The sequence below is a fragment of the Manis pentadactyla genome, chromosome 16 (assembly GCF_030020395.1).
Source record: "Manis pentadactyla isolate mManPen7 chromosome 16, mManPen7.hap1, whole genome shotgun sequence".
NCBI classification, from domain to species: Eukaryota; Metazoa; Chordata; class Mammalia; order Pholidota; family Manidae; genus Manis; species Manis pentadactyla.
Genome location: NC_080034.1, coordinates 42,484,802 through 42,499,806, shown reverse-complemented (window position 1 = coordinate 42,499,806; position 15,005 = coordinate 42,484,802). Strand labels below are relative to the sequence as shown.

Genomic DNA, 15,005 nt, shown 5'->3' with positions numbered 1-15,005 from the left:
TGGGAAGGGCAGGTAGCAGCTTCTTCTAACAGTGCTTGACTGAGGGTGATATCAGAGGAAGTTCTCCCTTCCTGAGCTTAGGGTCACTGTGGGGCCAGAGGTAATGGGGAACCAGGTGGATGGTGGACAGCAGGGTCAGGGCTGAGGAATCTTCATGTTGCCTTTGTGAGGTCTCGGCAGTGCATTCTCTCTGTGCCCTGACTTGATGCCCGTCCCCCCACTTGGAGGGTCAGGAAACAGCGACAACAGAACTGCCTCAGCCTCCTGGGTCCTCAGTCTCACCCGCCTTCTCTTCCCCTTCTCGTCAGGCTGATTGTTCCACTCACTGCTCTCCCCCACCTTTCGTAGAGCTGCTGCCCAGGAAGAGGAAGCTGTAGGGGGCAGAAGGGGATGAGTCGTAAATCCACGCCACACACATTTACTTTTTATTTTATTAAAGTGTCATTGATACACAATCTCATGAAGGTTTCACAAGAGCAATGTTGTGGTTTGAACATTCACCCATATTATACAGTTCCCCCCCAACCCTATCACAGTCACTATCTATCAGCATAGGAAGACACTATACAGTCATTTCTTGTCTTCTCTACACACACACATCCATTCACTTTTGAGGGAAATTGCTCAAGGACATGGGAAAAGAGCAGGGTGAATCAAAATCTGAATTGCAAATAGGACACTCCAGGATCTGTGGGTGTGGTCTGGGGAGTTGGCTGGGTTGGAGCTCAGCTGGAGGGGGTGGGGGGAGGAGAGGGGTGGGGAGGCCAGAGCAGCTGGACGCTCAGATCTTGCAGATAAAAGCAAGTGGGTACTAGACACAGAAGCTTGAGATGGGTGGGTTGGATGAGAGCAGGGTGAAACTGGAGTGTGGGTCTGGGCTGGGCACATACCTGGGTCCAGCAGGGAATGAGGCCAGGGTAGGGAGGGAGGAGGGATGGCTAGGGAGGATGAAGGCTATGAGCCCACTGTTCTGGGGTCCCCATCATTTAAACACAGGACAGTCAACATCCAGACCCAGAAAACTAGATCCTAGGGCCCCAGAATCTGCATCAAGCAGCCCCAGAACCAGAGGTGCAGAATCTAGATTTTTTTATTGCAGTATATTTGATATACAATATTATATTGGTTTCAGGTGTACAACATAGTAATTCAATTATATATTGTGTATCTATACCACATCTTTTTTTATTGAAGTACAGTTGACATATAACAGTTTCGTGTGTACAACATAGTGAGTTGACATTTATATTCCTTACAAAACGCTCATCATGGTAAGTGTAGTTACCATCTGTCATCATACAAAGATATAACAATATTATTGACTAGATTTCCTATGCTGTACTTTCATCCCCATGACCTTCTATTTTGTAATTGGAAGTTTATAACTCTTAAAACCCCTTCACCTATTTCACCTATCTCTCTACCTTTGTCCCCTCGGCCAACTGCAGGTTTGTACTGTGTATTTATGAGTCTGTTCCTAGGTTTTGTTATTTGTTTTGCTTTTTAGATTTCACATGTAGATTTCATTATAAGTAAAATTATATAGTACTTGTCCTTCTCTGACTTATTTTACTTAGCATAATACCCTCTAGGTCCATACATATTGTTGCAAATGGTAAGATTTCATTCATTTTTTATGGCTAAATAATAGTCCATTGTATATATGTACCAATACTTTCTTTATCCATTCAACTATTGATGGACACTTATGTTGCTTCCATATTTTGGCTATCGTAAATAATGTTGCAATAAACACAGGAGTGATTTTCAAATCAGTGTTTTTGTTTTCTTTGGGTAAACAAAAGATGTATACCATCCTGGATTATATGGTATTTCCATTTTTAATTTTTTAGGGGCCTCCACACTGCTTTCCATAGTGGCTGCACCAATTTACATTCCTACCAACAGTCTATGAGAGTTCCCTTTTTTCCACAGCCTCACCAACACGTTATTTCTTGTCTTTTTGATAATAGTCATTCTGACTGGTGTGAGGTGATACCTCACTCTGATTTTGATTTGCATTTCCCTGATGATTAGATGTCGAGCATCTTTTCACATGTCTATTGACCATCTGTATATCTTCTTTAGAAAAATGTCTTTTTAGATCTTCTGCCCATTTTTTAAATTGGATTATTTGGTTCTCTTTGGGTTGAGTTGTATGAGTTCTTTACATATTCTGGATATTAACCCTTTATCTGACATATCATTGGCAAATATATTTTCCCATACAGTAGGTTGCCTTTTCATTTTGTTGATAGTTTCCTTTGCTGTGCAGAAACTTGGTGGTTTGGTGTAGTCCCACTTGTTTATTTCTGCTTCTGTTTCCCTTGCCTGGGGAGACATATCCAAAAAAATTGCTAAGGCTGACGTCCAGGAGTGTGCTGCCCATGTTTTCTTCTAGGAGTTTTATAGTTTCAGGTCTTAAATTTAGGTTTTTAATCCATTTTGAGTTTATTTTTGTTTACAGGCAGTGGTCTAGTTTCCATCTCTTACATGTAGCTGTCTGGTTTTCCCAACATCATTCATTGAAGAGGCTGTCTTTTCCCCATTGTATATTCTTGCCTCCTTTGTCATAAATTAATTGACCATATAAGCATGGGTTTATTTCTCCATTCTATTCCTTTGACCTATTTGTCTATTTTTGTGCCAGCACCATGTCTTGATTAAAATAGCTTGGTAGCATAGTTTGAAGCCTGGACGGGATCCAGATTAAATCATTCCTAAGGGGAGCACAGTTGGAGAGGGGTCCTGGGGAGAATGGAAAAAGAACATTTTCCTACAATAAATGTTAGTTTATATGACAAAAATAATATATGCTCATTATATAAACTGAAAAACAGAGTAAATTAAAAAGAAAAAAAATCTCTCTTAATACTCCCTATCACCTAGGTAACCATTTGAGTGTATTTTTTTTTAGTCTTTTTACTCTGAGTGTGCTGTAGGTCAGTGTGCACTGTAAAAAGCATTTAACCCACATTATTGCAAATGGAGTAAGCCATTTTTGAGGGGTAGGATACCAAGAAACACTAGAAATGCTATTTTTTGTGAGGCTACTCTGTCAGAGACCCCACCTCAAAACACGAGTCACTTAGCAGGATGTTCACCTTCTGTTCAAACAACTGAATGAAGCAGAGTGAACAGACCTTTGGAATTGTATGAAGTGTTGATGTGGGATTTGTTTTCATTCTTTTATCCAGGCTGAGCATCCACCTCCAGGATCTTGTGCTAAAGTTAGATTTTCCTCTCTGCCTATACCCCAGTGACCGAAATAATTCTTTTCAGGCCATTACTGTAGTTAGTTAAATGAGTATCTCACAGTGAAAACTTCCTAGAGGAAAAAAGGTTGCTACAGGAGAAGAGACAATCTTCTTGCCCTGGTTCAGTCACTGATTTGCCTCACAGATGAGCTGTGAGGAATCCCTTGAGCTTTGACACCAGATTTTATAATTGATGGGTCCTCAATGGTGTGATGTAGGTCTGGAGTTCTAAGATCTGGTTATCTGTGTTTAGTTAACTGTGTGGCTGTTGTGGTTAAAGGACAACCAGTATCCCAGAACTGGTGGGCTAGAGGCCTTATTTTATTTTATTTTATTTTGGTATCATTAATCTACAATTACATGAAAAACATTATGGTTACTAGGCTACCCCCTTCACCAAGTCCCCCCAACATACCCCTTTCACAGTCACTGTCCATCAGCGTAGTAAGATGCTGTAAAATCACTACTTGTCTTCTCTGTGTTGTAGAGCCCACCCCGTACCCCCTCCATTATACATGCTAATTGTAATGCCCCCTTTCTTTTTCCCGCCCTTATCCCTTCCTTCCCATCCATCCTCCACAGTCCCTTTCCCTTTGGTAACTGTTAGTCCATGCTTGGGTTCTGTGATTCTGCTGCTGTTTTGTTCCTTCAGTTTTTCTTTGCTCTTATACTCCACATATGAGTGAAATCATTTGGTACTTGTCTTTCTCCACCTGGCTTATTTCACTGAGCATAATATCCTCTAGCTCCATCCATGTTGTTGCAAATGGTAGGATTTGTTTTCTTCTTATGGCTGAATAATATTCCATTGTGTATATGTACCACCTCGTCTTTACCCATTCATCTACTGATGGACACTTGGGTTGCTTCCATTTCTTGGCTATTGTAAATAGTGCTGTGATAAACATAGGGGTGTATATGTCTTTTTCAAACTGGGCTGCTGCATTCTTAGGGTAAATTCCTAGAAGTGGAATTCCTGGGTCAAATGGTATTTCTATTTTAAGCATTTTGAGGAACCTCCATACTGCTTTCCACAATGGTTGAACTAATTTACATTCCCACCAGCAGTGTAGGAGGGTTCCCCTTTCTCCACAACCTCACCAACATTTGTTGTTGTTTGTCTTTTGGATGGTGGCCATCCTTACTGGTGTGAGGTGATATCTCATTGTGGTTTTAATTTGCATTTCTCTGATGACAAGCGATGTGGAGCTTCTTTTCATGTGTCTATTGGCCATCTGAATTTCTTCTTTAGAGAACTGTCTATTCAGTAGAGGCTTTATTTTAACATCTTTTCATCTAAGAGCCTCAATTACATCCCATAGCAGATGTTAGCCCTTGGTCTTCCAACAGTTGAAGGTCACAATTGTGTTTCTTTTTCACTTAATAGACATAACAAAAGGTCATTGACAGGGCTTCTGAAGAGTTTTCATCAGTCTTAAAATATTCTCTCATTTATCCATTCAACAAATATTTATGAAATGCTTCCCATGGGCCAGACATTGTTCTAGGCTGAAGACATAGGAACCAATAAACAAAAATCCCTGTCATTGCGGGAAGCAGACTGTGTTTATTGTGCCATACTTAGAAAGTGATGAGTGTTGTGTTGATCAAACACAGAAGGGGGAAGTGGCCCAGGAATGCAGGGGGGGCTGCCATTTGGAAGACACGGTCAAGAGGTGTATGGGGTAGGTGGGTCAGGAGAGACCCTGGGGCTGCAGAAGGCAGGAGCAGGGCCATGGGCTTGGGCTTCTCACTACCAGGAAAAGGACAAGCAAAGTATGAGATTGTTCTGAAGACTACAATTCAACACTTTAAAGAGTCCTCTATGCTCCATACTCCCTTTCATCTTCACACTAAGCTGGAATAGCTGACATCATTGTTATTTACAGTTGTGGACGTGGGGCTTCAGAACATTTAAGTGATCTGAGCAAGAATGCAAAACTGGTGAGGGACAGCACCTAGACTCCAGTCCTGTCCTCTGATTCTGTAAGGCCAGTGTACTTTGCCACCCTGCTCTACCTGCTCATTTATTCCCTCCATAGATATTTATTCGTCCTTTATCATGTTTACAAGCATTTGAGGTGTAGTGAGAAGCCTGACTTGGCCAATTACTTAGCCCCTTTGAGCTTCCTTTCCTCACTTGTAAAACAGTAAGATCATACACCTGCCTCACAGGGTCAAGGTAAAGATTAAATAAACAAATATATAAACATCATCATTGAGGGGTTGCACAAATGTCACTGTTCTTCCTTCCCCAAGAGGCTAGGCTGACCAATAGGCTGTGTAGTGTGGTCTTAACCAGTAAGAGCCTGGGCCCAGGAGCCTAGAATGTGTGTTCAAATTCTGGTTCAAACTCTTACTTGCTGGGGACCCTTGGGGGAGATTACTTAACCTCTCTGAGCCTTGTTTCCTCATTATAAGAAGGAGAGAATAACAAATCACTCTCAACTTCAAAGGGTTGTTGTGAAAAGTAACCAAGTTAATACATTTCCTCATCTGTAGGACCTGCCTGTCTCACAGTAAATGTTCTAGGAAGGTTGGCCGTTGCTATTGCTGTGGGACTGCATGCAGGTCCCCATTCCTCCATGAAACTCAAATTTCTTGCCTGTAAAATAGTAGCCTTGTGGGTAGCTGGGTGATCAATCACTGTAGAAGAGAATCCACAAAGAAAATGTGAAGCAGCCATCCAAGAGTCTGGCCCAGAGAAGGTGCCTAATGAATGATAGCTCTTACTGGTATTGCTGCCGAAGGAATCAGAGAATGGAAATGGCATAGAGAAGCGATGGCCTGACAAGTCAGTTGTCTCTCTCCCAACTTTAAATCCCTCAAGGACTTGGGCTTCTCTACTACCCTCACCCCGTTGGAATCTGCCACACATTTCTTTCAAGGACTCAGTTCCCCAGCCTCCAGCTCTCCTGGTCAGCAGGGAAGTGGGCAGGCTGTGGTTTCCTGTGATTGGGAATGGGTCCAGGTCCTGGTTGCCACCTTGAGCTAACAGAGACTGGAAATCTCAATTACGTAACGACACTATCTCTCTTACTCTTTGGCGATCTTCTAGCTCTCACCCTTCTGCCTACATATCAGAGACACCTCCTCTGTCTCCACTGGCTATTAAAGCCCATATCTGTTCATTGATAGGGGTGTTTTCGCTCACACCCTGTCTTTAAACACAGTCAGTCTCCTAGAATCCAGCTGCCTTGTTCACTGTACTTGGGACCCCCAAGCAGATAACTTTTTCTTCCAAGAGGACCTCCTTCATCTATCCCAGGTGGCTTTCCCAGGTGTGTGAAGAGGGGGATCCAGTGGGGAATAATAAAGGGTTGAGTCATCTCATCTACATCCTTGTATCCAAGCCAAACTTCATCACCAAAAGGAAAGTTTCCCATCTCCTTCCTCTACCCAGCCTCCATTCCTCTTTTTATCTTTCTCTCACTCACCAACTGTGTCCAGTTACTAATTCCTATGGAAAGTTCTACCAGAGGTTTTCCCTCAGTCTCTCCAAAGTTATTCTCACACACAGCATTCAGAAGCCACTGACTAGGGAGATATATCTGGGGGAAGGAAGGAACCCCTAGAGATGACAGCAGGGAAGGAAGCAGGCAAGAGCATGAAGGAAGATTCTTATTTATCTCTCTTCCTTCACAGGTGCTACTATACTTCAAGGACTTCAGAAAACTGGTGAATCCCCAACATCTGATCATTTGTTCCCTCCTGCACCAGGCCCTGGTTACAGTGCTTTCTCTGACTACACTGCTCCTCATTCAGGACACAGCTCTCTAGACCTCCTTAAACTGAAAGAACCCTCTACAACAAAACATCATTGCAATACCACACACTCATCCCAAAGGTTTAACAAAACTATAGATAATTCCAAAAACTCTACAACTCATCATATTGTTTATGATATTCCTCACAGTTCTAACCAAAACTCTGGCCATCAAAGAAAAAACCCAATTATCCAGAATGGACAGTCTGTTGATCCTAAATCCACTAACACACATAAAGGATCATCCAGTACAAAATATCCAACAGCAGCCCCCAAGAGAAAAACGACTTGTAAGACCAAAACAGGCAAACCAATAGTAAGAAGCACAGCTAATATTGGAAGAACTCAGGAAAAGGACAACAGAAAACACATTACTTTCAATAGTACACACTCCACCTCACACCAGACGGTAACTCCTTCCCACAAGTCAGTCAATACAGAGATCAAAAACCTCACATCATCATCAGAAAAAATCTCACCAGCCATGAGGACATCACACAATGAGACAAGAAGCCCAAAAAGTTCAGGAGTTGAAGAACATAAAACAGATAGTAATCACATAACTGTACTTGCCTCGGACAAGACTCCGAGAACGATTACAGGACACACAGAAAAGATTGCACCAGCCGTTGAAAAGACAACACAAACACCATCAAACTCTACAAAACAAAGACCAAAGACCACATCAGCAAATTGTAAGACCACAAGAGCCAAAGTAAACACTCTGAATCCTGGAGAAAAGTCCATATCAGCAGATGAAAAGACGACAAGGTCCACGGTAAAGCCCCCAGAACGTAGAACAGTAAGAAGCACAGCTAATATTGGAAGAACTCAGGAAAAGGACAACAGAAAAAACATTACTTTCAATAGTACACCCTCCACCTCACACCAGACCGTAACTCCTTCCCGCAAGTCAGTCAATACAGAGAATGATACAAGAAGCCCCAAAATGACGACATTTGCTCAAAAGAAGACCGCAAGAGTCTCAACAAAGTCCACACGGGTTGAACAAGAGACCACCTCAGCCTTTGAAAAGACTACGCCATTCCCAGGGAAGCTGACGGAACATAAGGACAAGACCACGTGGGCAAATGAGACCACAAGAGCCCCAGCAAAGTCTACAAAGTGTACAAAAATTGGAGAAAAGGCCACGTCAGCCACTGAGATCATAAAGCCTGCAGAAAATCCAGGAAAAAACACAGCAGCCACAGAGACTGTGACACCTCTAGTCAAGGTCACGAGAGACAAATCTATCACTACCATCTCTCCTCGTCCAAACAAAACCAAGTTGACCCATCAGGTGCTCACTGGTTATCTTAAATTCACCTCCACGCTGGAAACCTCTGGCAACAAAAGCCATCCAAACCACAACAAAGGCGACTCACAAGGAGGTCTCCATGCTGCAGAGGTCAGAGAGAATCCATTCCCTGCATGGGCCATAGTTGTTGTGGTCCTATTGGCTGTGATTCTCTTCCTGGTGTTCCTTGGCCTGATCTTCTTGGTAAGGGACAGGGATGAGCCAGAGGAAGGAACTCATGAGATAGGGGACTGAATAGAAGTTATGGATGAGAACTAGAGGGAATAATGAGTCTAGGGAAAGGGGCATGGCAGCAGGGGATGGTAATAGAGGGGTAATGGTGGTGAAAACAATGGGGAAGACAACAGACGCAGGGGTCAGGAAAAGTGGAACTGAGAAGAAGGGTGTGGTTGTGAAAAAAGGATGTAGAGTAGGGAGACTGAGGTGCTGGAGACAGAGACTGGGGTGTGAGAATAAAGGATATTAGGATCAGAAAAACAGGACAGGGTGGGCAGGTGGGGAGGATGAGGGGGATAAAGGGGCACAAAACTTCTCAATCATAATATAAGTTGGTCACAGGGGTAGTAGTACAGCATAGAGAAGACAGTTAATTCTGTAACATCTTTCTATGTTGACAGATAGTAACCACTATTGAGGGTGAGGATTTAATAATATGGGTAACTGTTAAACCACCATGTTGTATATTTGAAGTGAATATAAGATTATGTATCAATAATACTTCAATAAAAAAAAGAAAAAGTACACAGGACAAAGGAGGGAATTGAAGATAAAGTCTGTGACTTAGTATTTTGGGTCTGGAGCTGGAATAAGGATCAATGAAATCTTGAGAAAGGACAAAACCAAAGGTAAAGCATCAGTAGTGCACATGGTGTGTGTGGGGGTCATGGGGAAGATGGTGTAGCACAGAGAAGACAAGTAGGGACCCTGTGGCATCTTACTACACTGATGGACAGTGCAATAGGGTATGGAGGGGGACTCGATAATAAGAGTGAATGTAGTAACCACACTTTTTCTTGTGAAAAAGCATCTTGTGTAAAGCATCAGGGAGAATAGAATCAAAGGCCTGAAATATGGGTGTTGAGGAAAACAAATGGCCATGGCAGATGAGACTCATTTCTCCTTTCTCTTCCCAATCACAGATTTTCTACCTAATGAAAACATGCCGTGCACTCATCCAGAACACAGATCCAGAGGAGAACTACCCAGAGAATGAAGGGGGCCCCAATTCCTACCCAGTGTACCTGATGGAGCAGCAGAATCTCAGCATGGGCCAGATCCCTTCGCCACGATGATCTTTTAAAAACTGCCCACCACCAGGACTTCCATGTCCTGCCTTTTTCCTGGATGAGGACTTAGATTCACAATTCCTATTCCTGTACTCCAGGAAGGGCAAAGTACTGACAGTTAATAGTATTAACCATTCATCTGCTGTGTTCTCACTGAAACTGGTCAAGGTTTGAGGTGATAAGCAAGAAGGATGTGTTTGGGTGATAGGAAAGAAAGAATAAATAATACAAGCAAGTATTCTCAGTAGAAGATGGGGGATAGGAAAGAAAGAATAAATAATACAAGCAAGTATTCTCAGTAGAAGATGGGGGATAGGAAAGAAAGAATAAATAACACAAGCAAGTGTTCTTGTAGAACATGACGGTCTGGGAGCGAAAAGGTGTTTGATGGATGCATATGGTGGGAGCCAATACAGGACACTGAGTCCTGGGAGGGGCGGCATGGCTAAGGGAAGTTCAGGAGCCTTAAAGGAAAATGCCCTAGATCTGACTGTGAATCAGTTTTCGGAGGAGAGACTGAGCACAGCGCCCCCAGGTTTCAGAACCAGTCTACATTATTTCCATCTACTACTACTTAAGAGTTTGTGTGTAAACAGCCATGTCTCTGAGTTCCCAGGGCCCTTGCTCCGCTGAACCTCCACTTTTTAATGAAAAAGAAAAAGGATTTGAGAAGAAAAGAGAATATTTCCTTCTCCTCTCTCTCTATTCCCAGGAGAAAGGAAAATTCCAGAAACGATCATAAGTATCTCTCACCCAGATTGATCTTCCTTCTTCCTTGTGAATCCCTTAGCTTTTCCTAAATGTCTACAATGGTCATCTGGCTGGTTTGGCTTGCTGGGTTGTGGGTAGCACACATGGAGGGTTTCTGTATGACCTGCAGTCTCATCCATTGATTCCCATACAGACCTTCCTTAATAATGTTTCCCATTGATCATTTAATTTCCTGTCTCTTCTACCAAAAGCCAGTATTGGCTTTTTTTAATGTAAGAGTTACCTATCTTCTCTACTGCAGAATGTTTTCTCCTCAGACCTTCACCCCAGATTCTGACTTCCTTCTTATAGGCACTTCATCTGTGTATATTTTCTGGATTTTTCTCTCCAAGTTATTAAAGCACTTTGACCTGTTACTGATTGGGTAGAGGGGGAAAGGGAGAGTCAACAGATGATGGATAGCTTCCTTCTATCTACTGGTCTTTTTATAATAAAGTGTAAAATATTTATAAAGGAAGGTCATCATAATTATTGGGCTCTCAGTTGGAAGAAAGTCCTGACTCATGTTTCTGGCTCTGGCTGTCAGCAGACAAGGAGTGGATAGAGGACAAGAATTCTTGGGAGGGTCAAGGAAGAGGAGACTGAATTTCCATTGCTCCTAAAATGGCTCACTCCTGGATTTAGATAAGGGCTGCCCAGTTCATGCTGGGCTCACTTGCATAGTGACAAAATGAGAAGAAAATGTTTTAATTAATAAGCAGTATTTCTAAGCACATTCTCTTGAAGATTATATAGAAGTATAAGACATAGTTCCCATCTGAGACACAGATATAGGAAGATTAAAATTAAATAATTCAAAAAGAGTTATCACAAGACAGTACTACACAGAATAAAACAGACTCTAATGAATTAAACCCAATGTTTATGGGCATCCACTATGTCCCACATTTATGTTAGGACACCAGCCGTGCTCCAAAATCATTCAGTGCCCAAATGTCAGCCCCAGTAGAATCACTACCATTCACGTAGTCTAGGCTCTCACTTTTACAAGAGGATGGCATCAGCATCTTTGCTGACCAGAAACGCACTCTAGTTCCACAGGCCTTCAACGTTAACTCCATCCAGAATCAAATAGGACCGCAGGCACTGTTTACTACTTTCCGCATACCGTTTTCCGGAAGCTGGCACCCTATCATTGACAGTGATCCTAACCTGGCTACTCACGCCACTGACTTATCTGCCAGGGCCCGATCTAAGCTGCAAGGGCCCTCAGGTCTGTCTCTCTGAATGTCCCACCAGAGATCTGCTCTGCTAAGGGCAGGATTGTAGTTTGGGTCTCAGAAAGAAGGTACGCCAGGTGCCAGAGGGACGCCAGACTTAGGTCCCTTGAGGCAAAGAGGACACCTGGGTTCTGGAAGACGACTGGGATGCCTGATTAAAAAGGAGGAGGATGTGGAATATTTAGTGGTCTGGGCAGATGGTGACCCAGCATGTCGCAGCTGATTGGACAGAAGTCCCACTCGCCCTGGGAGGAAAGCAGATAGGTCCTTCCCCGGCCTGAACCCTAATTAAGAAAACAGAACAAAATTAAGCAAATATACCTCTGCCTCTAGAATGCCAAACGCCCAACCGGACAGGGGCCTTCCCGCCAAGGCACCAAGATGGAGCTGCGGGGGCAAAGCGTGGGGCGGGCGGAAGTGGGGGAGGTCCACGTCGCCGCCGCAAACCTGGACCGTGGGCCCCGGACACGGAGGGTGGTGTCTTCCTCCGCACTTCTCTCCCTTCCCTCTCCCCTGCTAACGATCCCTTGGAAATCTAGACTCCCTTAACAAGCACCAGGGCGGGTCTCTCATTAGGGAGAATTACTTAATTAGCGGCAAGGCGGGGAATCGGCTCCCGCCCCACCGGGAGCCGGAGCCCAGGACCCCAAGGGCAGGGGCGCGCCACGTGCGAGAGTACAGGGCGAGCCGGGGTCTCGGTGGGGGACCGGGATCGGAGCAGCGGCGTCCTTCACTTCCCTCGAGGCTCCACTTGGCCAGCGGCTCCTGGGTCCCGCTCGCTTCCAAGAGTCAGGCGGCTCCCTGTCGCCGGCGCGGGCGCCAGCCTCTAGTGCGCGGCGGGCTGGAGCCGCCGCACCAGTCAAGGCGACACGCGGAGGGCGGTGCGCGGCGGCCAGCCGGGCTCCAACGCGGGCCTGCGGTCGGCGCAGCCCCTCCGAGGGCGGGGAGGTCTCGGGCGAGTCCCCGCCTCCCGCCCCGCTCTGCGGGCCCCTGGCCGTTCCCGGAGTGCCGCCCTGACACGCCTGGGCGCCGCTGCTACCCGCGCACAGACAGTGTAGCAGGACTCCCGTCCGTGCTGGGCTTCCGCGTCCATCACACCTTTCCACGCCCCGCTGGCCCTCCGCGCCCTTTCTCATTAAGCTTGTTACACAGATGAGAAAAGCAAGCCTCGGAGAAGTGGCTTGTTCAAACCCACGTAGCTCCTCTGGAACAGTTTGTTTTCTCCCAATTCCATTTCACTTTGTTCCCCAACGGAGACAGGTTCCATGTACCCTCAGCGGCCCGACTGGGATGCTCTAGGCACCACCTAAGGAGCCAAGTGTCACTAAGGTTTTTGCAAGAGTCCTTGGTTCCTGTCAGAGTCAAGGTTTCCCCTTTTAAACACTTGGACTGTAGAGTTTGTTCTTCTGGTCTCACAGTCAGTGTCCCCGCCACCCCCTGTCACCTTCTGAGACCCCTGGCCTCAGAGTAGCAGATTCTCCAACCTCCCCCCACAGTAGCTGTGTGACACAGGGACAGTGCCGGTTCCCTTGCAGCTGACTGCCGGCACTCACTGTCCACCTGCCTCTGGAGGTGCATGTTGGCACAGTAAGAAAACTCAGGGCTTTGGGACCCCATGACCTTCACTTTTCTCCCCTCTGCCTCCTACAAAGTCCTCTGTTCTAGAAATGAGACATCTCCAAAGAAAAAAGGTTTCTGTTGACCTCTCCATTACCATTTTAACAATTTTTAAGTGTATAGTTCAGTGGCGTTAAGTAAATTCACGTTGTCATGCAACTGTCACTGGTGATTTCTTCTTCATTCCCCTGGAACCACCACACTCAGGCCCGGTTTAGGATGATCGCTGTCCATGCACCTGGAAGGTGGGGAGGGTACACTGCAAGCTGCCACTGCAAGTTGGTCTTGCTGGTCATGCCCTTCCAGAAGCTGTTCTAGGGCAGCACATTGTCACCTCCATGGACCCTCATGCACTCAAGCTTAACTTCTGTGACCCGGTGGTATTTCTCTGCAGGTACACTAATACTTGAAAAACAATTTCCTTATAACCAGCTGGTTAATTCTCAATATGCTTAGAAAGATTTTTTCTTTCTAAATAGTTTACTGCCTGATCAGTCCTTGTACCAGTAGTCTAGAGGCTTTTCCTAAGTATTCGACTGCCTGTCTGAGTGTTCCTCATTTTTAGACACTATGGCTGTCTGTTAATATAATTGTACAGACTTTCTGGATCTATATTTTCTGAGCTTTCCACTTGTTCCAATGCCTGCTGTTAGTTTTTAAGTTTCACCTAGGCAAATACAGTCCCGCCAAAAACAAAGTTCTTGAAGAAAATGTTAATACACTCAAAACAAAGCAGGACTGTGTGTACAGAGTTCAACAGCAGCTTTAGACCATGACATGGACCCAGTGTCCTTGGAAATCACAAAGTTACAACGGATGGGGAACATATTGAAAACTCATTTGTCCCTGCATTGGAAATTGAGGCTGCTTCTCTGTGTCGAAGTAACTCAGATTCTCCAGACAATAATGGGCTGTTTCCTTCTTACTATTATAACTTCAAGCAGAAAATTTGTGATAGTCTATGATTTTAGAAAAGTGAGGTTTTCATTGACTAAATCACCAAAAGCGAGTAAGTCACTCAAAGAAGGGAGCTGTTCTGATGCTTCACAGCTGCAGCATGTCTGGAAAGCGTATTTTTCCAGTGAACCTTGCCACTGGCTTTATCCATATTGTTACCCCAGCCTGATGCATGCAGCATAGGTTGTTACTTTCACAGTTTGATTCTTATTTTCTCACACAGCATAACATAAAGACCACGAGAGGAAGACAGAAAATGCAAATGGTAGATGAAATGAGGAGTAGAGATAAAGAGAAGAAAGGGGAAGTAGGGGCTCCAGAGAGACGTAAGTGTGTGGGTCCATGTGGTATGAGGAGAGGAGAGTGGAGACGATAAGGAAAGTGTGAAATAAAATGAAAATTTTATGGTGCGCCACGTGGCCCCACAGGCAAGGAGAACCGTGCAAGCTGTAGAGAGGCCCTAAGTCAGTCAGGACAGCTCAGCTGTACTGTGAAGGTGTCATACAGCTATTCTCACCTGTGTCAGCAAGAATGCCACATCCTCTCACCCATGGCCACGAAGAGAAATAGCCTTAAATGTTCAAAGGAGACAAAATTGAACAAGAGCCTGCTTCTTGTATCCTTGATAGAATTCTTTAGGAGAATGAGTAACAATCCTAAACCTTGCCTCCTCTCACACATAGATAGCACCAGAATGTGCTCAATCTGTTCTTCTAAGACTGTAACCAAATGTACCCTTGACACACTGCTATGCTGTGTTGATTCATGTATCCCCTATTGTAAAAAGGCATGTAAACTGCTCTTACACAAAAG

At 44.6% G+C, this 15,005-nt stretch overlaps 1 protein-coding gene across 1 annotated transcript; it reads left to right on the top strand.

The window, feature by feature from the left end:
* The first annotated feature begins 6,820 nt into the window (after positions 1-6,820).
* On the top strand, positions 6,821-11,307 carry MUCL3 (mucin like 3). Its single transcript, XM_036875695.2, has 2 exons — positions 6,821-8,524; positions 9,481-11,307. Exons 1-2 carry the CDS (start codon positions 7,508-7,510, stop codon positions 9,631-9,633), a joined length of 1,170 nt encoding a protein of 389 aa, XP_036731590.2. The 5' UTR covers positions 6,821-7,507; the 3' UTR covers positions 9,634-11,307.
* Positions 11,308-15,005: the final 3,698 nt, after the last annotated feature.

What these genes read in the sequence shown, in the direction of transcription:
- MUCL3 (XM_036875695.2), top strand. Translation starts at nt 7,508, where the DNA reads ATGAGGACATCACACAATGAGACAAGAAGCCCAAAAAGTTCAGGAGTT. An exon ending in TCCTTGGCCTGATCTTCTTG is followed by an intron (nt 8,525 to 9,480) that starts GTAAGGGACAGG and finishes TCCCAATCACAG; the next exon opens with ATTTTCTACCTAATGAAAAC.